General features: G+C 36.4%; 1 protein-coding gene across 1 annotated transcript in view; it reads left to right on the top strand.

Moving 5' to 3' along the window:
* Positions 1–26,406, top strand: part of LOC141459768 (muscle, skeletal receptor tyrosine protein kinase-like) — a 50,411-nt gene extending 24,005 nt beyond the window's left edge. Inside the window, exons 2-10 of the mRNA XM_074139179.1 lie at positions 13,177–13,335; positions 16,323–16,414; positions 16,505–16,690; positions 20,122–20,305; positions 21,013–21,174; positions 22,179–22,300; positions 22,389–22,562; positions 23,154–23,312; positions 23,524–26,406. Coding sequence (XP_073995280.1) covers positions 13,177–13,335; positions 16,323–16,414; positions 16,505–16,690; positions 20,122–20,305; positions 21,013–21,174; positions 22,179–22,300; positions 22,389–22,562; positions 23,154–23,312; positions 23,524–23,871 — 1,586 coding nt within the window. The 3' untranslated portion in view covers positions 23,872–26,406. The remainder of the gene's footprint in view (positions 1–13,176; positions 13,336–16,322; positions 16,415–16,504; positions 16,691–20,121; positions 20,306–21,012; positions 21,175–22,178; positions 22,301–22,388; positions 22,563–23,153; positions 23,313–23,523) is intronic.
* The last annotated feature ends 738 nt before the right edge of the window (positions 26,407–27,144 follow it).

Raw genomic sequence — 27,144 nt, 5'->3', positions numbered from 1 at the left:
CGATTCTGCAAAGTGACTCTCTCAGTCCACCGATTTGGATCTGCGATTTTTGGTAGACCCAGTCACAGATGAGCAGTCTGTAAGAACAAGATGAACTCAGGGGGACGGAACTCAGGGGGACGCCGAAACGAATACTTTCCGTCAAAACTTAAAAGTCGAAGTCCTGCTTGAGGAATTTTGCATTTTTATGAGGAATAAGAAAGTGTCTATACCCTGGACAAGAAGTGTAGATTAGCGTGGCGACGAGATGCCTCCCAGTCAAACAATCTCCACACTCACACACATACACAATTCCCAATATGTATATATAATTAAAATATTTGTATATCTAACTATCAAGATGGCCGAGGTCAAAGGCTATTGGTCTTATCGAGTGTAAGGAACAACAAGGAAGAGTTTATCTGCCATTGCCTTCAGGTCAAGTTGACAATAACGCCTCAGTAGTGGATCTATTTCCAATCATTTCTGTAAACAGCGCTGCTAGCTGCCTTCTGAATCTCCTCAACAGTCGAACTCTATTGTGAACTCGCCAGAAATCAGTGAATACAAAGAGTTCAATTCTTCGTGGGCAATCTCAGATCCGGAAATGAATTTTGGACAATTTTGTTAAGTGACCATTAGCTGAATGGCTGATATCTGGCAATCGGCAGTCCCATTTTACATTACGTTCAAACGGAAAAACCCCGAAAGAGAAAAGCCGAGTCCTTCCCCAGATGTGTCGTCAGTCGGATTGTCCAAGGAAAACGTTTGAAATAAAAGTTGTTGACCACTATGAGTACAATGTAAGGAATAAAGGGAATCGTAGAAGATATTTTCGGGGAACATCTGAACAAAGACAAAAATGGCCTCAATGAAATGGTATTTCCCGATGAGGGACTTTGATTGCAATCAGGTCCCCTGATGGGTTCCAATCTAAATGTCAAGTTTCAGCTTACTGCACACAGACCATAGTCCCTTTTCGGGTTCAGGTGGCCTTCAAAATGGACATTTCCGGGTTAACTGGAAATCAAAAATTTGACTTGATTGCAATACTTCCTTTACCTAGTGCGAGAGGAAGTAAAAGTGTAAACGGAATTACGTTGAGAACAGGAAGTCATGTGAGTATCAAAACTGGATTTTCTTTTAATAAAAATAATGATGGTTATGGTTTTTCCGACCGTTGTTGATAGATGATTTTTTGGTGAATATCGAGGTGCGGTCTTAAATAAAACAACTTTTTTGCTTTATACCAACGTTTCGGTAACTTTTACTACCTTCTTCAGGGTATTATAAAAAATATTATATCAACAGTTATGATGATATACTCGTAGCTCTACATTAAACTTCACAAACTTTTTTTATAATACCCTGAAGAAGGTAGTAAAAATTACCGAAACGTTGGTATAAAGCAAAAAATTTGTTTTATTTAAGAGCGCAACTCGATATTCACCAAAAAATCAAACATAATAATGGTTGTAAGTGATTGAATATTCAAATTTAATTGGCTGGGTTACCTGACAAACAAAGTTTTTTGTTGGAGCCCCCTCCGGCAAGTTATAATTGTCCAAATTGTAGAGCTCGCCATGTAGTTGTTAAATTTGACAAGAAAGAAAAAAAAAATAACTTCAAATATTTTGAGGTAATAGTAAAATATCTAACTGCTAAGTTTGTTAGCTTCTTCAGTCTACTACTAAGAGAAGATATTTTAATCGTATTCGATTTCACGTATTCACTAGAATGTATCTATTATCCTAATAATAGGCTAATTGAAATATCAAACCTAGGTTTAGTCACGTACAGTTCTAATTCCTATCTCCGTCTTGCAGCAAAAATGGATCGCCTGACACTACTGGTTATACGCGCTTCAAAGCCTCTCTTCAAAGAATTATAATTAATTAATTAGTATAAGAAGTGAAAGATTTAGAACTTTGAAAGTGTACCCAGAAGATGCTGTTCCAACAGAAGAAAACCTAAAACAGCGTATATAAAATTAGCATTTTACATACTATGTATGTCAATAAAAGTTTCATTCAGATTTAATAAACTTAGTAAAAGTTTGCCTTACTTACGCGAAGTGCCGTATCATCACTATATTTAGAGAACTTATTGTAATGCTATGAAATTAAGTTCTATACAGACAATATCCAATAAACCACTCTATTATTTATTCATAGAAAGTTGGGCAGATTGTGCAGCCGAGTAGGTTCTTGTTTATCGCAGTCACCATAACCTGTCACTTATTTATTTCCTTGATATATATGTATATCTATATATACATTTTTTTTTGTGTATTCCTGCATTCAGTTAAATATTATGTCTTTAGAATAAAAAGATTTCTTCTTACTATTTTTGTAACCTTCAGGTTAGAATCGTTCATAACCAATTAAATTAGCTGTCGATTCTGTCTCACTATCGATGATCTATAGACCAGAAAGATGATAGCCAAGGAATATTTTGAATAATTCATTTACACCCTACAAATGTGTATATATATATATATATATATATATATATATATATATATATATATATATATATATATATATATATATATGTATATATATATATATACATATATACAATATATATATATATGTGTGTGTGTGTGTGTGTGTGTGTGATAAAAAAAGAACTAATAAATGATTTATGATAGTTAACCCAATCGAAATTCTTAATATAATATAATTTAGATTTCACTCCTAATCAGTTTCTTGTATACACTTTATATTTCAGATTAACTCAGAAAATGTTTACATTTTAACTTTGTAAGCAAAGTGGGAACTTTTAAATGGGAGGGGGACCAACTGAGTTAAATAATAATAAATTTATTTAGATAATAAAGGTGCAGTACAAAACATGATAAAGTTCATCTGCCAACGTTTGGTGTGTAAACAATTTTTTGTTTTAATAAGTTTTAATTAATTTCAACAAACGAAATAGGTTAATAAAGGACGTAAATAAAATGAATCAAACAGCTGAAAGTAAAACAGATATATTTCTTTTTAATTAAATTAAACTAATTAAAAATATTTTCCTATTTTTTTTTTTTTGGTTTTTTCCCCAAATTGTGAGAATATTTTCATTTTCAAAATTGGTACCCCTTAATTAGTACATTTCTGAACTAGAAGCCATTTTTAGGAAACCTTTAATTAGAAGCTTGCTAAGTGTTCGGTCGCGATCGGGGACGTTCGGCCAGTTCGGCTGACTATGACTTCGCGCTGGTCGGCCCATCGCCCGCGCGCGTACTGACGTTCGCCTCCGCTGGTTGGACTTTCAGCTTTTCGTGTATAGTTAAAACCTTATTCTTATTCTCTGAAGCTTTGTATATATTTTAACTTATTTTCTATGTTATTCTATGCCATTCTCACGCTGCCCAACTACCCCCTCTACCTTCTCTTAGACCACATGGTCACCTCCTTATCTATTGAGAGAGTCCGCTACTGACCAGCGTCCTGTACGGTGCTTGGTCTGCTGTATGTGCCTTTGAGCCTGCTGGTTTTACTGTGCTTCTTACCGCTTCTCTACGCTGCTACGCTTCGCTTCCGCCTTGGTGGTATACACGTACCATCACTCGAGTGACATCCAGGGACATCACCCCAATAATTCTACGCTTCGCGGGCAACTCCGCGGACCCGCTTCCGGTGCAAGATTCGTCCTCTCCTTACGCCTTTCCTGAGATTTCCCTCTTCCTCCACGCTACGCTTAACCCTCAGACAAGTATATACAGTTACTATTTCCGCTTTCCTTCTAGACGCATATACATGTACTATTTCCGCTTTCCTTAGAGACGCTTATACCTCTACCATATCCGCTGTCCTGGCATTCGCCCTTATACTTCTAGCACTGCGCTTCAGGAGCTTCACATCCGGCTGCAAGGGTAAGTGTTACTCATTCCTACCTCTGCTCTTCTCTCTATATATATTTGCATGTATTCAAGTGTGACCTATTCACGATTATTGTGACCCGCTTCGTCACTTCCGGTTTTATCCGCTGGCGCATAGCGCCCCGATTAACGCTACGCTTTGGGGTGTCAACGTTCACGCGTTGACACTAAGAGTGCTTTTCAGTTAACCTGTTTTTAGTTTTACGATTAACCAATTTCATTATGTGAATATACTTGTAAACAAATGTGTTGGCCTGTTTGTAAAAGTTGACGTAAACTTAGCAAATTATACAATAAATATGTTTTGGATATGTAATAAACATATCCAACTACGTACAAGAAATAAGGTAATTGTTTCTCTTATAATAAACATTGTTAGAGTTGGTTTGTTTATTTTCGTGTCTTAGCGATTTATATTTTTATCTATTATATTTTGTATTATCAAAAGAAAAAAAGGGTAATTATTATAAATAACTGTTGTTTACACTAACACTACCATTAATTTAAAACAAAACTTCGTTCATTCAACTGCCAAAGTTGTACAATTAAACATAATTTGTAATTAGGCCAACAATTTTCGACCATACAATCAAATTAGAACTTTTGACTATTGTTCACTCTCAACTATGACGTAAGAGGCGCTATTACCACGATTGGGCAGATTTCCGGATTTTGAGTTCCCCCCGGAAATATCAATTTTTTATTTTTATTTTTTAGGCCAGCTGAACCAGTAAAAGTGGTTTAAACAAAATGGTTTTTGTGTTTGTTTGTCTGCCTATAGTGGTCGCCACGATGTTTTTGTCAAAAATACCAGTTTACTGTATCAATTTATCAGTTTTTTTTGAAAACTGTTTCTTCGACAATTTCTCATGCGTACTTTGAATGCTAATTGTACATACTCGTACAAGAGAGATCTATAAATTACTAGTTGACTCAATTTTCAAATTTAAAGGAAACGGTTAACCGGAAATACTACAGAAAAAGTTGTTTCGTTATTTTAAGATTTTCTCGCAAACGGTTCGCTTACGATTGCACTTAAACTTACGAACATTTAAATCTACAATTTATTATTGAGAATCCTATTTGGACAATTCGATTTAGGGATATTCGCGGAGAGCGAGGTTGGGTAAAGGGCCCTGTAGGAGGCGGTCCTATCTCTTGACCACAGTTAAAGTTGGATTAATTTTTTTCTTCAAAGAAGGGTTTGGATAACATTCCTAATCCGGAAGTACCCCTTTAGTCATTTTCACTTCCTTCGAAAATGGTTTCCTAGGCCATTCTGATACTTTCTGTTGGTTGTGGTAGGCTTATTTATAAACTATTTGATAAATTTGACTCAAATATTCTTAGAGAATGTTAGCAAGAGAAGGCCCTGTGTATGAAGACACCAGATTTTTAACTTCAATAAAATTTGGTAAATCATTCTGACTGAATTTTTAATGTAAGGCATTTAAAAAGATAATTTTCGATTTTCGACGAATTCATATTTATTATCATTGTGAAATAAAGTGAATTTCGACTAATTGGCCAAACGTAATTCCTGCTTTGAAAACTTTGTAAGTCAAATTTATGTAATCTTTTCCTTTGCTTATTAAAACTTCTTTGAAGACATTTTTGTTACTATTAATAGTCAATAGAACTGCGCACTTTGTAAATACAAAATTCTCCGTCCAATAATATTCTTGTAGAGTAATAAAAAAAATCATATGTTCCGAATTCAGTGCACAACATTCAGACTCAAGATGATCGTAATTCGGCACGATCACACTACCTCTTAGGGATAGACTAAGAGACTCTATCTGTTGGTAGTCAAATGTGGCTCATTTCCGCGATTTTATAAAAATATCTAATTTGCAGAAGAATTGTGATTGGTGGGCTAGAGATAAGTTTGGAACAGAAATCAAGTGCGTGAAACATTCATACGCTGTAAAGTGTATCGTGTAAAGTAATTGTACTTCTTCGTGCTTAACTAGATTAAGTGCTGTTTAGAGAGCGAAATGGCCCTAAACTAGATCCGAGCGATTTGAGGTTGGATTTGGATTCGCCGTACTAACACTTACTCAGACTGCTTTAACACCTTGGTTATAGTGATCTTTATTTGATGCTAATAGTCTTAGATTAGATTAGATAATGGATGGGACGGTACCTACGCCCCACGGCACCGCAGCCACAAAAGACTTATTGTGCCAGCCCCTTCTTAGTTCTAGTAAGAGAACCCTCCCTTCCTAAAGAGGTTGAGGACTTTCCCTACTAGTTCTTTTTGCGCTACTATCTCCTTCGGCCTCAGCGTTCCAAAGGTTTAATAGCGCAAACGCTCGATTGCAACGCAATCGAACAGCAGGTGAGAGGCCGTTTCCTCCTCTTCCTGACACAATCTGCACAATGGTTCCGAGCTAATAAACCCCACCTTGCGCAGGTGCTTCCTGAACCTACCGTGCCCCGTGAAAAGTAATTGTACTTCTTCGTGCTTAACTAGTTTAAGTGCTGTATAGAGAGCGAAATGGCCCTAAACTAGATCCGAGCGATTTGAGGTTGGATTTGGGTTCGCAGAGTAATCTGATTTCTGCCCAAACACAGGGTCTCTTTGGATCTTTGCATACACAGCCAAGGCATCATGGTCTTGCTGTGTTTAACCCCAGGTCACATCACCCAGTTCTTTTCGTGCTCCCTCCAGATCCAATCTCTGAGAGCCGCACGAGCCGAACCCCTGGTGATCCCCAGAACAGGCTCCGGACCGATGAAAGGAGTGTTAGATCCATTCCTGGCCAGATGATCTGCTTTCTCATTCCCTTCAATCCCTACATGACCCGGCACCCATTCCAGCCGAACTTTGTTGTGCCGCGCCAGTAGTTCTAGGGCCTTCCTGCATTCCCAAACCAGGGAAGAGGTCATTCTGAAGGATACAAGAGCCTTCAGTGCAGCCTGGCTGTCCGATAAGATACGAATCTCCCTATTTCTAGGTTCCATCCGCAGGTTTTCCTCAGCACATATTTTAATAGCAAAAAACCTCGGCCTGGTAGACTGTGGCGTATCTCCCAAGAGATCTCTCAATGAGTACCTCGGGTTTAACCTCATACACTCCAGACCCAGTCCCACAGTCCATCTTGGAGCCATCGGTGAACCAAATGCCTCTCTTCTGGTACTGGTCCGTCCAGTTCACCCTCCATTCAGTCCTCGGTTTAATACATACCTGAAATGGTGCTACTAGTCTTAGTGGAGGGAGATTGCAGACGATCTGTAGGTGAGGTGAAATCTTCTGCGGGAGATCACAAAGTGACGTGGTAGCTCCTGAGAATGGCTGGAATTCTATTGTTCAGGCTTTCCCCATTAATGCATTTTCCATTTTATCAGATTTTTTGTTTCCAGTAATCTCACGGCACTTCCGTTAATTACCGTTATAAACCAGATTGAATTTCCGTTTTTATATTGAGTAATTTTTCTTACAGTTTGCGAAAGTTTTACATTTAAATTCAAACTTATTTTAGTTATACATATGATGCTCTTCACTTGAAGCACAATATAGGATTTAAATATGCTCGTGTGGTGTAAATATTGCCCAAGGCCGTGTTGTAATGAAGTTATTGGCCGCCATGTTATTAGATATTACAAACATTAAACTTTAAACATTGGAGGAGAAATTATTCTGCTTCACTTCACCGAACGCGTAGATCGCTAATCAGACAGAATACTTAATTAATTTATATTTAAATTAAATACAAATCCGGTATGAACACACGCACACGACTCTCTGTTGACGTAATTACTGTAATAAAGGTGTCCACTACAACATTATGCATTTTATCTTTTACTGCTTTAATAGTAGCGCGCTTGTTAATGGTATGGCTGACTGGTTTCGGATTTGCATCCACCATCAGAGGCGGCGCAGTCAGCCGGTGTAGTGTGCGAGACGGAAACAAGTCAACATCTTTTTCTGCAAACTGATTAATCTATTTGCGACGGAAGTCCGAATCCGGTCAGCGATATGTGCGCTACGATGGATACGAAATCAAAAATATTATCCAACATTTATGGATTTACGGTCTTTTCCGGATTTCCAATACGTGTTCAAGTGCAATAGCATTTACGGTCAGCCTGTTACCTCCAAATTAGGAGTGTTCGTTACACAGTCACTTCTTATAAGTACTTGATAGATAATCACTAGTTTAGAGGGAAAAGTAAACAAAAAAAGGAGGATAGATTCTGAGGGAGCTTTCCCCCCCACTACTCGTAGCTCTATAGAGAACTTGTTATGACGTAGAAGGAAGAGTCAGAAAGCAAAAGAGGAAAATAAAATCTTTGGCTTTCCAGTCAGATATTTATCCAAGCGAGTTCAAGCCTCAGGGATACCATTCCAGGAGGAAATTTATTGCTGATCTGTTATTGGCCCCGCGGCAGGAAATTCTCCCCTAACCCTGTAACAAAGTGCGCACAAAAAGCAAAATAAGGAATGTTATACAGGCTGCCATACAACTTATTGATCAATAATACAATCCTGCTCTAAACTGTAATTGTTGGATAAACAACACTTCCACATCGTCAGACGTTCACCACTAGCTTCAGCTGTGTGCTTCGCAGATACTCCAGATGACCTCTTTAGCGTTAGTGAAAGCGTTTGAAGATTCTTGGCGCGCAGTGTCTCTGTTGAAACGAATGGGAACCTACACCACATAATGATTGACCAAGGACGTCAATTAGAGTCTTTGGATGGAATAGCTGGGACTCGGAAATCGAGAAAAGAAATTCAGTCTGGAACATCTATTCCTGGTCATTGAGAAGGACATCATCATCTCGAAAAGTGAAGATAGAAGTTTTAGGAATTTAGATTGTGTGCTATCGATATGCTATATACTGTTTTTAGTCTACAGTAGAAGTGTGCCGTGGCAAAAAATTAAAAAAATTATAATGGCGTTGCATTAAAATTAATTATAAGTTAAAGTAATATAACCTCATATTCCTATAATGAAATAAAACACAAAATGATGCCTAAAAAACCATTAGTTTCTAAACAAAACAAACCTCACTTCATCAGTTCTGCATGGCGGTGACGCCACATAACAGTATCAACACTGATGGGCAGAACGAGTCCACCTTTGGAGTCGTTGGATTTGAATCAGTGAACCGAGTTGTTGGAATCGATTCCAACAACTCGTTCACTGATTCCAATTTCTGTACTTACCCACAATGCAATAGTACAAATGTCACGCAATTTACTGAAATGTATCATTAACAGTTAGCTTTCTCAGTTAATAACAAAACTATATTTCTTTTAAGTACTATCCCTAATTTCCAATTGCTCTGATAAATATTAAATTAACAACAAATATTAACACAAAAGTAGGCTAGTCATATATAAAAATTAAAGCAACACAGTTTTGCCAATTATCTAGCTTGACCACTGGCAGACTGGAGTTAGCTTGCTTCAACAGGATTCAAGATGGAGAATTAGTAAAATATATCATAGCTTTCGTTCTTCTTTATTGAACTGTTTAGTTTTTGTAACTTTAATCTCATTTAGAGGTGCTTTTAATCACTTTCTTTGTAGTTACGGATGAATTACAGGCACTTCTTGGCATCAATAATGGGCATTAAAATAAAGAATTTCTTTGTCATAAGATTCATTGCTACTGTATACATGTAGTTAATCGTATTGACAGAAAACGGTAATGATTGGGTATGTTATTAATGTTTCAGCCTGCCACGAAAATTAGTATTTTTTGTAGGATTGTAATAGTGTTGTTATTATAGCACTAGTTGAGCTTAATACGTCATTTTAAAATGAAATGAGAGCATTTCAGTTCCAGTGTGCCGTTTACTATTTGGTACCTTGACTAATGTGCCATGGACCAGAAAAAGGTTGGGAAGCACTGGTCTACAGACTCCTGTCACAACTTGCATATTCAAGAATCAGACAGGATATAAGGTTAAGAGTTTCCGGAAAACTCGTATGTACTATCCAGGAAAATGTTTCTTCAAGCAATTCCCCGGGGAAGTAGAGTTTAGCTGCCCTCTAAATCTGGAAGAAAGATCGTCGTAAGACGGAGCGTCAGTTTTTATGAATAAATTTGGCGTTTTTTCTTTTTTTAAACGATCCACCCCCCGAAGTCGTGTCCAGCGTTAGCACCGAAAGTTGTAAAACTTACAAGCAAATTTAAATAAATAGTAAATTATTGGTGAGGAAAGATGAATCAGGTATCAGAAAACTGGAGGAATCGTGCTAAGTTTGGAAGCTAACTCCTGCCTAATCGTGCTAAGTTTGGAAGCTTAACTCCTGCCTAATCGTGCTAAGTTTGGAAGCTTAATCCCTGCCTAATCAGCGGTTTATTTGACTTTATAGCACATATTGAGTATTCACCAGGAACGAAAGAGCTATTGAGCAGTTAATATTTTGGACCGGAATGAAAAGAAAAGAAAATAAACATTGTGAATAAATAAAGAGATTGAAATGAATGGGGGCCCCCCTAAGTGGTTGTTGGCTGGAAGGGGAGATATAATCAGCATCCCAGTGACGACTCGGCTTTTCTGTCCGAGTGGTTGGTAGAAAAAATAAAAATATAAAGTATACCGTCCTGAATAAAGCTATTTGAGCAGCGCTTTAAGCTGTGGCCCATCAGAGCAACCCGTGCCCAAAGCTATCCACTCATTTCTCTTTAAAATGAATAATGAATGCCACTCTACTGTCATGCGTAACTCTGTCCGTCTAATTCTGATTAGAATCTCTTTGCTCACTCATTTAACACGGGTTCTTCTTTCCTCGTATTCGTTAAGACAATCCATCCTCTTTTATTACCAAATATATTAATAAAAATATAGACAAACCAACAAACTTCTTACTAAATAAGCTGTACAATATTTCCGGAATGTACTATTGCGTCATCAAAATCGCATAATCTCTTTTTTAAAAAAAATTCTTAACCAAAAAGTCAGATAAAGCCTATCCAGTCATTAAATGGACATTTCTAAACATTGATTCATTCGCTAATAATCTAATCTAATATTATTCTTAACAACAGATTTCTTTGAAGGAAATTACAAATAAGTATTTGAGGGGGGCCATCTTAATTCTCGGCAAGCTCAAACTTGTCTTAGCTTATTATCAGTTTTAGTAGCGACTCTTTCTTTTACTTCCTTGTTATTGAAGGAAATGCTTTATGATAGTGTCAAAATTTTTGGCATTCAATTTCCACGGGAAATTGTATTTAAAGTCTCCGCAATAAGAAAATACAGCAGATTTCCTCTTTTCATATTAACTCATGTATTCTGATCAAAGTCGCCGCTTGTATAAACCATAGTAAATTGTACATCACCTTGAAATGACCCTTTAGAAGGAAGTCTAGTGACGTCATACAACCGGAACAGTCTTAAAACTAAATTTTTTCCTGGACATATTTTAAAAGTAAAAGGTTTAGATCTTAAAAATATACCGGTTAGAAATGTGATTCGCCAGTTTCTTTAAAAAATGTTCTTGTTTGGCCAAAGTTGTTTAATAAGATTCTAGAAAGATTAAGATTGATCAAGTTCTATGATGAAGTCAGGGAAGATTGATCAAGTTCTATGATAAACTCAGGGAAGAAGTTGAAGGTTTCCAAAACAATGTTCTTGTTTGGCGAAAGTTGTTTAATAAGATTCTAGAAAGATTAAGATTGATCAAGTTCTATGATGAACGCAGGAAAGAAGTTGATGGTTTCCCTCGATTTTTGTGTTTTAAAAACAGTTAAGTCCAAGTTTTAAGTTTGTTATATTGAATACGTTTAAGATTGTTACTGGACAAAGTGCAGGGGTTTGTCTTTGGTTGAACACAGATGGCTAATTAAGATCAGAGGAGATTAAAATAGTATTTGAATGGTGCCCCAGTCTGGGGATAAGGGACAGTGTAATTAGTTCTTCATGTACTTGTTGTGTATCAAAGGAGATGTTATCCCAACAGGAGTCCTTAAACCTTACAATTAGAATGAGCAACTCGGGATGGTGGAAAACGCACTCGGTGAAATGTTACATCCGGTTGGAGGACTCCAACTCGGCCACGATCGCCGTCTTCCGCCGGGAAAGAGGTAAGAGGCCAGAATATAGTCGTGTGAGTGTTTCACACCAGATGTTCTGATACAGAGGTGGTGGGGGGAGCGTGCACTCAATTATGCAATTACCATCTCTCATATAATTAAATCCACTTGTATCCTAGATTAGCTTCAGATTTGTGCACATGTCTGCTGTCATTGAAATTAGAACCATCCGCCATTTCTGTATTCCATTAATATTTTACTGCAATCAAGTAATCTGAACTAGCTGACATCTCTTCAAAATATGTATTTGCTGCCATAGGAAAACGTCAGCGCCCTTATACAGTGTTTCAGTAAAGGAGTCGTTCTTAAATTTGAGCCAGTGGTTGCTAGTTCCTGAGTCCCGTCCTTCGGCTACTTCTCATTCCTAGCTTCTTATTTATGTAAGCCTCAGTCACGATACGTTCAGAAAGTGTCGCCCAATGGCTCCTGCCATTGTGGAAACGATGACTGGAGCCTAAGGTCACCTTATATCCTGCCTGCAGTGTCAGCTACCACCAAATACGGTTCCTTCAAGTTCCAGTCCAGCACGGAGTACTGGCTAATTTTAAAATCATCCATTTCTCCTCTCAATAATGATGTCCAAGTTCTTTCTCAGGACATTAAAATGGTCAACAGTCAGTATTTCTTCTGAGAAGCAATGATGTCTTCTTAAGATGTGTTCAGGAGAGTTGATCACGGCTAAAATTGCTGCATCTATCACCATAACAAAGCATTTGGTTCTACATTCTTCTTTTTATAAATCTTCTGCTAGCAAATCAATAACTGCAATTTCCCCGCCAAAGTTAGTGATGTACTTTTCGACAGGTACTCACTGCTGGCTTAAATTTTGTCGAAAAGGTACTCAGCTTGGTTGCTGAAGGGTACTGTATTCATTCAATGGTTTCGAATGATGCTTCTCTGAGCTCGAAAAAGCTATCAAACTTCACTTTTTTCTTTAGTCTCAGATTACGTTGGGGTCGTATCAGAGCTGTGGTCTTTACTATTCCTTAGATAATGGGTGAGATCTTTCCGCAAGCTACAGCTATTGATTGCGTTAAAAAATGTTTCGCTAAATAGCAGCTTTGTAACAAGATGCCATATTACAATCGGCATTCCTTCTCAGGGACAAAGTGCTATCTTCAACCGCCTTGATGCTGAGAATCTGTACCAGTTGATATTAGTTCTCCAATGTTGAGTCGTAAGGCAATTGCATTTATAAAGTGCAGAAGCAATTAGATAACTGCATAATGAATCATTACGTTTCTTTACCTGTTTCAGAAAGCAAACCAATCTACCCAGGTTCGTGCAGATCTGCTCCGAGTGTATGCGGACCTGAAGCGGCCTGCGCCGACGTCGACAATGACAGCCACACCTGCGTCTGTCCACACGATAACAGCACACCCACCAGCGACCTCAGATGTCCCAACCGACTTACAGGTCAGTGTACCATCCTCCATCTTGGCAGATCATACAAACTAAACCAAAAATACTTCGGTGTTTCGTAATAATCTAATATTATTCGCTGTAAAATTTCATAAATGGTCAAACTGGATGTTATATTATTATACCAAACAATACTATTATACTAAATAATAATGCTTGACAAAGTCTTTATTTAAAAGACGAAACAAGTAAACAATACAAATTGGTTACATACAGTACTCAAAACAATACAAAAAAAAACCTTCTCTAGCGTTCATAACCTTTTCATACCTGTTGTTCCCGCCATAACACTGGAGAATTCAGAAGAGGTGTCGGTTTAGCAGGATACAGCCCCAATGTTGCCCTAAAAATAAATGTTCACCAAAGTTCAAAGTTCAAAACCGGAGGTTACTAATTAGATTGGTTAGCCCACCGTCTTTAAAAAGATCATATTGCTTTTTAGAGGAACTGAAACAAATCGGAAACTAAACCGTTCAGGAGGAAATGCACTCCTGGGATTACGTCATTTTCTTCAAACTCGGATTGGTTGCAACTAATTAATTATTTATTAAACAGGATGTCTTTTCGGACAAGAATATAAATTTTAAAAGAAAGAATCCAATGCTTAAATTTTCCTTTAAACATACAGTTGAAACTAAAAGAACAGTTGGCAAAAATGAAGTGATTCCATTGAATGAATCGGAACTCCGCAGATACCCCCAGCGCCTTTAAATTCAATGATCTCTGAAAACCCGGAGTGCGAACGTTGAGAAGCAAAAGTACCTCTGCAAAGAGAAAACTTCGTTGCCTTTGATGCTTTTGTTTTCGTTAAGTCACATTTTTCCTACGCTAACAACAAGTTTCAAATTCATTGAAGAGACTTTGTGTGTGTTTCGAGTGACAGTTTTCGAGACCTGGGTCAAAAAAAAAAGTTGAGTTATATGTCAAAGAGGCGGTGATTTTGTAAGCGGATCAGGAAATAAAGGTTATGTTCAGGGTGTCTAGCAAGTACCCTACATCATAAAATACTTTCTTCCCGTACACTCACTAGAAGTGGGTGGAGCTTATTCTGCCTGAATCTCAAAGATTCGTTCGGTACGATTTGATAATCCAGAGCCAGATGACCGTGAGAGAATTAAACGGAGTTCAGAGTTTGAAGAGACTCGGTGATTAGCACTTTGAGGAAGTCATGAGAGTGGTTGCTCCAGACTTGTTGTTCCCAAAGAAATGACTTGTTCTCCGTACGATAGGCTGCTTTAACTGTCAGTAAAGTAATCGCCTATTTTTTTTTCAGTCTGAGCTCAACGACAACTACCAGTTAGATGTAAAGAACGCGAGCGGAAGCACATATTCATTGCTAACATTATAAAAAGTAGCTGAAGACGGGATTCGAACAGGGTAACTTCCGCTTACAAAGCCATGCTTCATAACCACTACTTGACAATCATTAAAGACACCGTACACACAACAAGAAATGAGACAAAACAAATACTATTGTATATTCTAAACACAAGACTTCTAAGTACGTACATTTCATTCTCGTGCAAACTATCGTTGGTTCCAATCTCCGTCTAGTAACAAAAGAACGGTTAAATACAATTAATTAGCACTAGAGCTCACATTGTGCATCCAACAGACTCCTTCCACCGACATTTCTCAACTTCTATTCGCAAAGAAACTGGGCTTCCTCTCTTCCTCTCTTTCCGAAACAGACATTTCCTCGTGTCGGGCTGGCCGTGGTTAATGCATTTCCTATAGACCTCAACATTCCTCCAACAATAGCTACCGCTTCTACATCCGCTTTCAAGCGAGGCGGTCTATTGTTAATCGCAGAAACTTCTCTCCAGCTACCCATCTGGACCACTTCTTCTGCAGTACCTGCTTTACTTTGATTGTCTCGCATTACTTCCCGTATCTGTCAAAACTATTAGTTGGTTTCATTTTAAGTAATCATCTATTTTAATATAGATAATTAATTGTCAAATGTACGAATATTTAAAGACAGTTGGTAGGCATGTACATGTAGAGAAGTGGCGCGAGCTCTACGTTTTGTCTTTAGTAGTAGTAGTAGTCGTATGAACTGCATAGTACATAGAAGTAGAAGTGTGAATTGCAAGTCTGTTGCCAGCAACTTCGATATTGTTTAATTTAGAGTTAATATTATTCGTGTGCTAATATAATATTGCTTTGCCATCAGCCTTTGCCCCAAAGGGATTGTTCCAATTGGAATTCACCTCGGATCTGTTGCTATATTACTAGATGCATTCCCATAAGAAAATCTACACCCTACTCATAACCCACATTGTTAAAAAACTTCCTTATTTTATATTATAGAATATTGTTCATTGTTTCCATTAATACAAACAGAAGAAAGATTATTACCAATTTCAGTCATAATTTCTAATTTATTTTTTTGACAAGCTTGCGATCTTGGGACAGAAATTTTACAAAACACGTAAATAAATATTTTTTCTGACAATTGGCTACACTGACAACCTGTTCGCAAACTATGTAGATTATTTTAAAACCAACCACATTCAGTACCTAAATATCCAGGACAGAAGACGTAAACAATAGGTAAACTATTTTTTTTATATGAAATTAATGTACATTACAATCTGTTACTGTAAAGTGTTTACGTTGCACAGCCCAGAAGGTAACCTAGTCCCTGGGTCGAAAGTTCGGCAAAATAAAAAAATATTGTCCGAAATTGGCAATACTCTATCTTCCTTTTGCTTATTTCAATTAATTATTGTTTAACAATAGCTGTCAAATTTTTTATTACTGTTTTATCTACGTATTAAGAACGGTTTTTAAAATCTGAAAGGTTATTGTTGTTTTTCATCATCTGAAGGTTATGTCTGGTGAAAAACTGATGCTAATAAAATTACAGATTATGAAAACACAAAAGAAATGAATCTAATAAATTATAAGGTAAAATGTTACTGAATAAACGGCCCTCATCATAGTGTGATAATACAAGATATTTTATTCTATTTCAGTGCCGCTGACACCAAGTACGATTCTCAACATAATACCGCCAAGCAATGTCGGCTTCAACTCTACAGCCTCCAATGTCACCTCCAGTAGGCCGGTTTGTATGGCAGATTGATATACTATTTTGTATTTATTTTAAATTGAATTATTATTGATTTGTTTGAATCTTGTGAATGATTTGTTGCAGACCTCCAAACCGGTGAGCAAAGAAGAGGTACGTCTGATAGAAGGCGACTTTCCAATACCTCTGTTGGTCGCCACAGTTATGCTGGTTGCGTTGATGTCCGCCGTCATACTCTTCACCGTCTGCTGCTACACCAAGTACAAGAAGAAACGAAGAGCCGACATGAACGGCAAACGAAGGAGAGGACAGGTAACTTCCAATTTTCATTCCAATTATTTAGGGCATCTCAAAGTCTTCGTCAGTTCTCTTCAAGTCAGTTCAACAATCTATTTATACAAACAGTTATGTTTGATTTAGAGAAAAAACAGAAGTATTTTAAATAAGAAAGCTATTTGGGTCATTCCAACCTTTTGTATTAAATTATAAAGTAAAAATATGTGGTTTAATTAAATAAAAGACAAAAGAAAAATGTATTTTACAAACTCTTATCCCTCAATTTATAAAAATCATTTTTCTTCAAGTTTGAGTGCTCAATTTCTTACGTATAACGTAGTGCGTCACAGCTTCCCTTCAGGCTATGACGATTTTCATCTTTAAATAAATCTTTTATTAGCCTCTTATAGCACTACTTATTTGTTATCCGATATATGAAGAAAAATAAATAACTGCTCTTCGAATAAACAAAATCTGAACGTTCAAGAAAGACTAGAGGATAGAACACAGCCTCCTGCACCTGCGCAAATGCCACTATTGAAGATCCAAAGTCCAAGTTTCTCGGCTAAGATGTTGGAAATATGAGTCTAGTTTTTAATCACAACATTTTTAACTGAGAAACTTCACTTTTGAGCTGCTCTGTTACTGAGCAGTGTCCTCAAGTCAGCAGTGCATTTCCGGACAACTGTCCAGAACTGCCTCCATGTACTGTTACCCTCCAACAGAACGACCTCAGGGTCGAATGATGTTTTCCGCAAATATATCATTTGGCTTATCTATTCCTTTAAAAAATATAATCATTTAGTGTAATATCTTTTTTTTTTCTCAAAACAGGACAGTAATCCAGTGGTTCTTAACCGGTGTTCCGCGAATATGGTCCAAGTGTTCCGCGAAATTTCAATTTTAAATGTATTGAAATTTAGAAACTTAGGAAAGATACGAAAACAAAAAATTGTTCCTTTTTTTTTTTAATTTGAATTTAATTTTAAGTTCTTGCTAAATACCAAAGTTCAAATTATTTAATGTTAGTGTTCCGCGAGAAAAATATATACGTATAATTGTGTACCGCGTCTTTGAAAAGGTTAGGAACCACTGATATAAAGCGTTGAAAATTTTTTGGGTCATGAAATTCTATAAAATTATGGCCGTTCTATATCTCCCACTTTGAACCACCTATTCGTATAAAATTTTGTTCACTTGTACACTTTGTTTTTCTCAATTATAAACTATAGTTATTTTGTGCATAGATCTATAAATGTAGAAGATATAAAGGGTTGAAAATTGTTTGGGTCACGAAATTCTGTAAAATTATGGCCGTTCTATATCTCCCACTGTGAACCACGTATTAATATGAAATTTTGTCTCTTGTACTCTTTGTTTTTCTCAGTTATAAGCTATAGTTATTATGTGCAGAGATCTATAAATGTAGAAGATATAAAGGGTTGAAAATTTTTTGGGTCATGAAATTCTGTAAAATTATGGCCGTTCTATGTCTCCCACATTGAACCACGTATTCGTATGAAATTTTGTTCTCTTGTACACTTTGTTTTTCTCAGTTATAAGCTATAGTTATTATGTGCACAGATCTATAAATGAAGAAGATATAAAGGGTTGAAAATTTTTTGGGTCATGAAATTCTGTAAAATTATGGCCGTTCTATGTCTCCCACATTGAACTACGTATTCGTATGAAATTTTGTTCTCTTGTACACTTTGTTTTTCTCAATTATAAGCTATAGTTATTTTGTGCACAGATCTATAAATGAAGAAGATATAAAGGGTTGAAAATATTTTGGGTCATGAAATTCTGTAAAATTATGGCCGTTCTATATCTTCCACTGTGAACCACGTATTCGTATGAAATTTTGTTCTCTTGTACACTTTGTTTTTCTCAATTATAAGCTATAGTTATTTTGTGCATAGATCTATAAATGTAGAAGATATAAAGGGTTGAAAATTTTTTGGGTCATGAAATTCTGTAAAATTATGGCCGTTCTATATCTCCCACTGTGAACCACGTATTCGAATGAAATTTTGTTCTCTTGTACACTTTGTTTTTCTCAATTATAAGCTATAGTTATTTTGTGCATAGATCTATAAATGTAGAAGATATAAAGGGTTGAAAATTTTTTGGGTCATGAAATTCTGTAAAATTATGGCCGTTCTATATCTCCCACTGTGAACCACTTATTCGTATGAAATTTTGTTCTCTTGTACACTTTGTTTTTCTCAATTATAAGCTATAGTTATTTTGTGCACAGATCTATAAATGAAGAAGATATAAAGGGTTGAAAATATTTTGGGTCATGAAATTCTGTAAAATTATGGCCGTTCTATATCTCCCACTGTGAACCACGTATTCGTATGAAATTTTGTTCTCTTGTACACTTTGTTTTTCTCACTTATAAGCTATAGTTATTATGTGCAGAGATCTATAAATGTAGAAGATATAAAGGGTTGAAAATTTTTTGGGTCATGAAATTCTGTAAAATTATGGCCGTTCTATATCTCCCACTGTGAACCACGTATTAATATGAAATTTTGTCTCTTGTACTCTTTGTTTTTCTCAGTTATAAGCTATAGTTATTATGTGCAGAGATCTATAAATGTAGAAGATATAAAGGGTTGAAAATTTTTTGGGTCATGAAATTCTGTAAAATTATGGCCGTTCTATGTCTCCCACATTGAACCACGTATTAATATGAAATTTTGTCTCTTGTACTCTTTGTTTTTCTCAGTTATAAGCTATAGTTATTATGTGCACAGATCTATAAATGTAGAAGATATAAAGGGTTGAAAATTTTTTGGGTCATGAAATTCTGTAAAATTATGGCCGTTCTATGTCTCCCACATTGAACCACGTATTCGTATGAAATTTTGTTCTCTTGTACACTTTGTTTTTCTCAGTTATAAGCTATAGTTATTATGTGCACAGATCTATAAATGAAGAAGATATAAAGGGTTGAAAATATTTTGGGTCATGAAATTCTGTAAAATTATGGCCGTTCTATGTCTCCCACATTGAACTACGTATTCGTATGAAATTTTGTTCTCTTGTACACTTTGTTTTTCTCAATTATAAGCTACTACTTTTAAACTATAAAAACACATTTTTATAGTTTTCTTTGCCTGCTTTTCGAAAATACGAGCACCGCTTGTTATAATTTAAGGCTCACAAAGCTAATGAGGTTCGATTATCGATGGTCCAAGTCTAGGCCATGGATTTTATTTTAATGGTAAATGTGATGATTATAAAGTAAAGTCAATATTTTGAGAGAATAATAATCATAATTTGGTTATGGGGGAGCTGTTACGTCACGCTTCCTTTAATGATAGCGTTTTATTAGTGAACATTAATTACGTGATTTGTTTTGAATGTAATTATTTAGTGGAGTGAATGCGCGTTATGTAATCTGCTGAGTGTGCCATCATCAGTCTTGATTACTAAAATTGTTATTTCCCGGACAGAACGCGCCGATGAGCCTGAGCAATAGCCTACTGCCAGCCGATCGTTATGCCACAAATCCGCAGTACATGATCTCCGAACCGGAACAGCCTCAGTCTCCACCAGTGCCACTTCCGGCGCTCAGCAGAGATTCACTTACTTTTTCCCACGTGATTGGCGAAGGTTGCTTTGGCAAGGTTTACAAAGGTAAGTGAGTTGTTTTTTCTTTTTAATTGCTTGTGTTAACAGGAAGTAGTACCAAGATCGTGAGAAATTTTCCATCATCACGTTATCACCGGAAATGTTTGAAAACAAAACCGGCTTCAACCATTTTCCGGAACAGTTCGATTAAGAGTACTCCTGGATGAAGGGGTTGGTAACCCTTCCCTTAGAAATGCTATTCAAGTATAATGTACGGTCCTCATTCACAGAAGATCTGGACCGGAAGTTCAGAACATATTTTCCAGTTTTTTTGCGATGTCCACTAAAATTGAAGCTGAAGTACTGAGTTGGATGGAGGATGTACACGTCAGAATCAACAGTGTGGCCGACTATTTTTTCACTAAAAATTCTCATTTTCTAGAAAAATTAATTACGAGAATTTCGGCGGAAAGAGAGAATGTTCCTGCAGATTTCCGATTTCGAGTTTTACCGGAAGTATTTGTTTCGTGGTTTCCAGAGTTCTAGAAAGTTATTTTTTACGATTTGGTCTGCAATTATCGCACAACCCAAAAACTGATAATCACGTAAAGTTTAGATTTTCTTTTTGGCATTTTGGGCATCAGTAGAGCAATATGTCTAATACGGTCATATCAATCAAATGTCGTGAAATGATTGTTTCCACGAAATGACCAAATAATATGGATTAATTTTCGTTCAGTACGCTAATTCTTCTGCTTTTTTTTGTTCATCAGGTCAACTACATTTGGAAAGTGGCATCATTGAAACGGTGGCTGTGAAAGTGCTGAAAGACACGGCGACCAAGGAAGCTGAAGAAGATTTTATGCGTGAAGTGGAGATCATGGCATCATTCCAACATTCAAACATCTTGTCCCTGCTTGGCGTCGTCTTCAAAGGTACGAACCCTTTGATAATTTACCAAAACAATCCGCTGCTTTCTCCAACTGCTGTTTCTCAAGTTGTGCACTTATCGCAACGCTTTGACCAAAAAGAATTTACCCAGCAAAATCATTCAAAATGAAAAATACGAAGTTAAGAGAAATTTAGGAGGCATTTTCTGAAAATTCTCATAAAAGTGAATAAAAAAAAATTCTGTTCTGTTACTTCCGGTACTTCTGTGGTTCTTTTGGAATTTTCTAAGAAGTTGAAATTAAATTCAGACTTTTAAACGGTCTTAATAAGGCAGTGGCGAACATTGTGCGGAAATGGTACTTTAGACGGAAGAATGCCTTGCTCCTCTCCCCAACAGGCAATTTAATCGAATTGCAGAGCAATTAGGAAGGAAATCCAATCAGCAAAAGAATAATTCCGGTCGAAATCAAACTCGAAATTTTAACAGCAAATTCAGCCTTTCGATACAAATCCGTTCTTTATACTCAAATAGGCCTTCCGATCCGAGATCCAGAAAACAATGCTAAAAGAAATGTGAGAACAAAAAGATCTGATCTCGCACGAATTGGACCTATTTGTCTCTGACTAAGAGATTGAAATGCCTGGTTGGAGGAGCTGTAGCTTTGGGATTCACATTTACCAATCGGGACCAAATAATAAAAGCAGGAATTCAGGTGTATCATTTAGGATGGAAGTGAGGATGACGGATTCTTGGTGCTTTAGGTGGGTGGTTGAAATCACTCAGAGCGTGATTCAGTGGCGCTTGATGGGTGGTGAAATCTTGGTATGGTGAGTGACCTCTGTGAAGCTGAGCAAAAGGCTGGTGATGTTAGCGATGTCCCCACAATGTCATGGTCGGTTTTATTCTAGAAGAAATCTTTGACTTGAATCGCCTTGCCAATAGCCAGAAGTGGAAGGAAAAGGAAATAATAAACATGTCATTAATTATGTAAAATCACCTCAAAGATATGCCAAGAAAATTTCTTACAATCATTTGCTAATATTGCAGAACCAGGAAAGAGCCCATGGATGGTGTTCGAGTTTATGTCGCACGGCGATCTGACCGAGGTGTTGAGAAGTAACTCAAGAACTTTCTGGAAGACAAATGCTGACATCCCAAGACTGAGCAAGGTACGCACACACGTCATTAAGGAAGTGACTTATTTTCCTACCCCTCTCTTTTTTTTGTAATTTTAAAATGAATGATTGTAATATGCAGGAATCTTTACTGCACATTGCTAAACAAATCGCTAGCGGAATGCAATACTTGGCCGGACAGCATTTTGTGCACAGAGACCTCGCGTGCAGGAACTGTCTGATGGGCGACAACCTCACCGTCAAGATTGCCGACTTCGGCATGAGTCGTGATGTCTACACCTGTGACTACTACAAGGTAAATGATTGAGATCGCGGTTAAGGAATTGTATAACAGCCGTCACCTTTCATTCTTTAAGATGGTTCGGTCTACCGCAGGTTCTATCCTCAGTATCTATCATGCTAACTTTCGTTTAGTAGTTATAAGAAACAATATTAGTTTTAAAATTTGAATATATGTAAATGACTAACTTTTAATGTTAGTTCTAAATATTGTTTCTCATAATGAATTTCAGTGATATTTGAGAGATGGCTCGGTAGCCGAGTGGTTAGAGGCGAGGCTCGCCCAGCTAAAATGTATTGAGGCATTTGATTGGATTCCCAGGCTAGAGCCTGGATTTTTTTAAAAGTGAAATTTATGGTAAAAATATGCTTGCTAGTCGCCTCCTTCCACAACGCCTGGTTTGTCAGTTGGACGTAAAACTCGTCTAATATTATGGGCAACATTTTACTACTTAACTTTTTTTGTATACTAGATTTTTTCACTGCGTGTACTTCAAGAGAAAATTCTAGATAAGAACCTGGACATGACTTCCACGCTTGCAAGAAGTGTGAAGTCTAAAGAAGTGAAAAACCAAGAAGAAAAAAAAAAAAGAAATGCTTGTTTCAGGTGGGTGGTTCTCGTTTGCTGCCAATTAGGTGGATGTCGCCGGAGAGCATCACCTACGGACGGTTCACCTTGGAGTCGGACGTCTGGTCCTTCGGAGTCGTACTCTGGGAGATTTACAGTCTGGGCAAGCAACCATATTTCGGCCACAGTAATGAAGAGGTTAGTAGACCATTGACTATTTTCTGGAACGGTTCCGTTACTAAGCGGACGTTCCGAGATGCTAGGAAGAAATTACCACCTATTTCCCTTTTAATTAGGCCAAGAATAACTCGTTCAAAGCGCTTACTATAAAGTTTCCACCGGAAGTGCGCGTTTCAAATGTTCTTCCTGTTTTGGGGAGTGTAGCTAATACTTGCATTTCTGCTTGCAGGTGGTTAGGCTGATCCTGCAAGGTATCATGCTGATTGCACCAGAGGACACTCCAATGGGCATTTGTAATCTGATGCGACTCTGCTGGAAATCCGAACCAAAAGATCGTATCAGCTTTGAGAAGATTTGCGACCGGCTGGCGAACATGAGTTCTCCGAGCGAGCCAATCAGCATGGGCAGCAATCTGCCCAGGCCGCCCTTGTTCCCGGTGGCGCCGATTAGCAGAGTCAGTTCGGAAATCTTGGCCGAGATTCCGGAGACCGACTTTGAAGATTATCTCCAGCCAAGATCGCCAATCAGCCCACATGATTATCTACAAACATTGCCCGAACCGGAATTGGCTATTTGAACCAAACATGAGCCAGCTGGATTTTAAATTGTTTTCAAAACAATTTCGGGGTGGATTTTTGTACAAAATTTTCATCTTTTTGTTTAATTATGGATTTTAGCGTGGAAATCGTGTTCACACTCAACAATGTGAAAGAAAAGCAATTTCCAATAATTTTGTTTACTAGTCACTTTCTTTTATTTAAACAAAAATGTATAAATATTGAAGAGATATTTTGTTTTGCTTCAAAATGAAGGTTGGCATTATTGAGCAGTAGACAAGCTCATTAGAAAGTATTGCAGACGATTAAAAAATATGCCTGCAACTAATCGATACAAACATTTTGTCACGCTAGTGATGCAATAAATGCAATGCAGGCCATGCAAGTGAGAATTAAAAGATTTTTACAAGACTTAGAATAGTGCAATGTGAAGAATAATTTGTAGGAAAAAAAGAAGAAGAATTTTGTAAGTGATAAAGTTAAAAGACAAAGTAAGAATAAATATTCTAATTTTAAGGTATTTTGTTAAAAAATATAAAGAAATGGTATCCCAATCTGTGACGTAATTACGTTATTATGAGGTTAGCCAATCTCGTTAGATTTTACTGTATTGTGAAACTGGTCACAATATTTATTAAATACTCTAATTCATCATCTTTTAATAAATTTTTCAATAATAAGTGGCCAGAGATGGGTATTACAGAGTTGCGCAAAATTTAGTTCGATTCTTATGATTCGATAGTTATTCGATTTATTATCAATTCACACTTTTACTGGGAGATGTCTTCTTAGTATTTAGTCATTCATTGAAGTCATAAGAATTGACAATTAAGTCATGATTACCTAATACTTGGCATATTATTTCCTTAAGGAATAGGAAACATTTCCCCTTCTCATTTCCCTTAAAACCCACGATGAGCATGCACTCATCCGTCCACATCTACGTACAGTAGTCTTGGAAAGCCCAAGTCTGTGAGCATCTTGGGCTGAGATGAAACCGGGGGTACTGCTGTCCTGGAACAAGCCTGAGTTGATGGTTACTAGGCATGGCCAGAGTTCCTGTACCACTGGTTTTATATTCCCAGTTTGTACGACCGTTTATGCAATTTTTTGGGCGCTGTCCTGTGGGTGCAGTTTCTGTAAGCAATTCTGGAACATATCTAATTCCACAAATAAGCTACTTTTTAGATTTTCCTAGCAAGACGGCTTGTTCTTTCCCGCCTCATGTTCTCCACGATTTATGCTAGATATTGCGATTTTACTAACGTCAAATGCCAAAACTTTCCAAGAAACCCTCATCATTAAGTCTCCTAAAAAAAAAACCGCACAAGGTCTCACATACCCTTTCTTGTGTCTTTGTGTGCCCATTCAAAGAGCCTTAGAGTTAGTTAACCTGCCTGAAAGTTTATGTGGTTCAAATTGAGAATAAAAAGCGAAATTCGTCAAAACGAAATTTTCATAGTTTTAAAATAATTATAGTTAATAAATTATAGTATGTTGAAGTTAATTCTTGGAAATAGATAACTTAAAATTTATTTCTTCCTTTACTTCAGTGTTTGGACGGAATTCAGTCAGCTCCATTATGACTATGTTCAAGTTTTAGTCATACAAATTATTATGACTAAATAACTTAATACTATGGTAACACAAAACGTTTGAATGACTAAACTTTAATCGTAATCAGGCTTAATTCATTCATAAGTAAAAATTAAAGACGAACTTTTTCCTATCAAAAATAAAATAATTTTTCTCCTTTAATAATCTTCTAATTATCGTATGTCCTACTGAAACAAGACCCAAAATTGGGGGAAAAAATATATATATGTTACATGAATTATTGTAATAATATTTATCTAGTTACCAGTTAAAATTAAAAATTAACGTATCATATCAATTTTTCTCAAAACAAAAAATCTTCATCGAATTTAGCTTCTAAATAAATGTTTACAATTCGTGTTGTTAAAAAGTCAAATGTTTATATTTATTGTCAAATTAATAATGAATTATATCTAATTAATTTAAAACTCTGAAATAAAAATTTTAAACATTTTTGTAATAATCCCCCACTTTTACCTGTTTTAAAAAAGGTTTAATTATAAGAATTCATAATAGATAGCGTTTCGACAATATTTAGTCATGTCGAATGATAATTAATAAAGTCATAAAGAATTAAGAACCAATCATGGCTATAGTTTTGTCAAACCAGACTTATTTATTGGTTGTTTTCATTTACATTTCATTTTTTTTCTCCCTAATTTTGTTATTGTTTTAAAGAATAAAATAATTAATTTTGTAATTTCTAGAGTAAAAAAAAAAGCCCACAAACTAATGGTGGCACTGATTTTCATCATGGCGGCCATTGTTACTCAATCACTTTTATGTTAGGTTCCCCCATTCTCTGACTGAATTTAAATTTAATATTAATTTATTTAAAGGGGGTAGTTAGAGCGCAAATTACAGTTAATACTCAAAGGTACAAATATGTTCTTTTCCTATTTTGTAAATTAATTACACATTAATGTTAATTTTGTAATTAAAGAAATCTATATTCGTTATTTGGTTAATCATTTGTCCAGAGCCCTTTTCCTTTAGCTCTTTAAATATTTCTTTAAAATGGAAAAATCTGAACTGTCAACACGCGAACTTTCTCTTGTCGCATTTTGGCAATTCAACTTTTCTTGTTACTTTGTATTGCCTCTAAAAAAGGTATGTAATTGATTTCAATATGAAATAAAAGATAATAACTAGTAAATAAGAACAGATAATTAGAAAAATATAAAGTTATTATTTTAACTTTCTCTTATTTGTTGTAAGAAAGGAAGTATTGGGATCGTACAGATGTTCTATTTTGAATTTTCGCCGTGTGTTAAATAAGTGTTAATTTACAATGGTCAGTCTGGCCAGCTCAAAAATCATAAAAAAAAATTTCCCACTTAAATTTTGATATTTCGCTTAGGTATCATCAGCAGATGTTACTATAATGTTTTGGTCCAAATTAGACAACTTTTCTTTTTTTAGAGAGGGAATGGCGCAGGATCGTCTAAAATCGGATGACTTTAAAAATGTAATCCATGATGCGATTAACAGAAAGACAACTGTTCGGGAATCTGTAACATCTCGAATACTACGCCTCCAAAGAAATCACAAGACTCTTTCTAGCCTTTTTGCAGCTCTCCTCCTAGATGAGGGCTAATAGAAAAGGCTCTATATTTAGGGATACTTCTAAGTTTTTGACACCATTAGTTCTATTCAAAGGTTCGCCAACAGATTGCATTTCTTTGGCGACAAATAAA

Source organism: Rhodnius prolixus, unplaced genomic scaffold, assembly GCF_049639745.1.
Source record: "Rhodnius prolixus isolate KJV_2025 unplaced genomic scaffold, Rpr scaffold_17, whole genome shotgun sequence".
Taxonomy (NCBI): domain Eukaryota; kingdom Metazoa; phylum Arthropoda; class Insecta; order Hemiptera; family Reduviidae; genus Rhodnius; species Rhodnius prolixus.
Note: the sequence above shows the minus strand (reverse complement) of the source record. Positions and strands in the feature narration are given on the sequence as shown.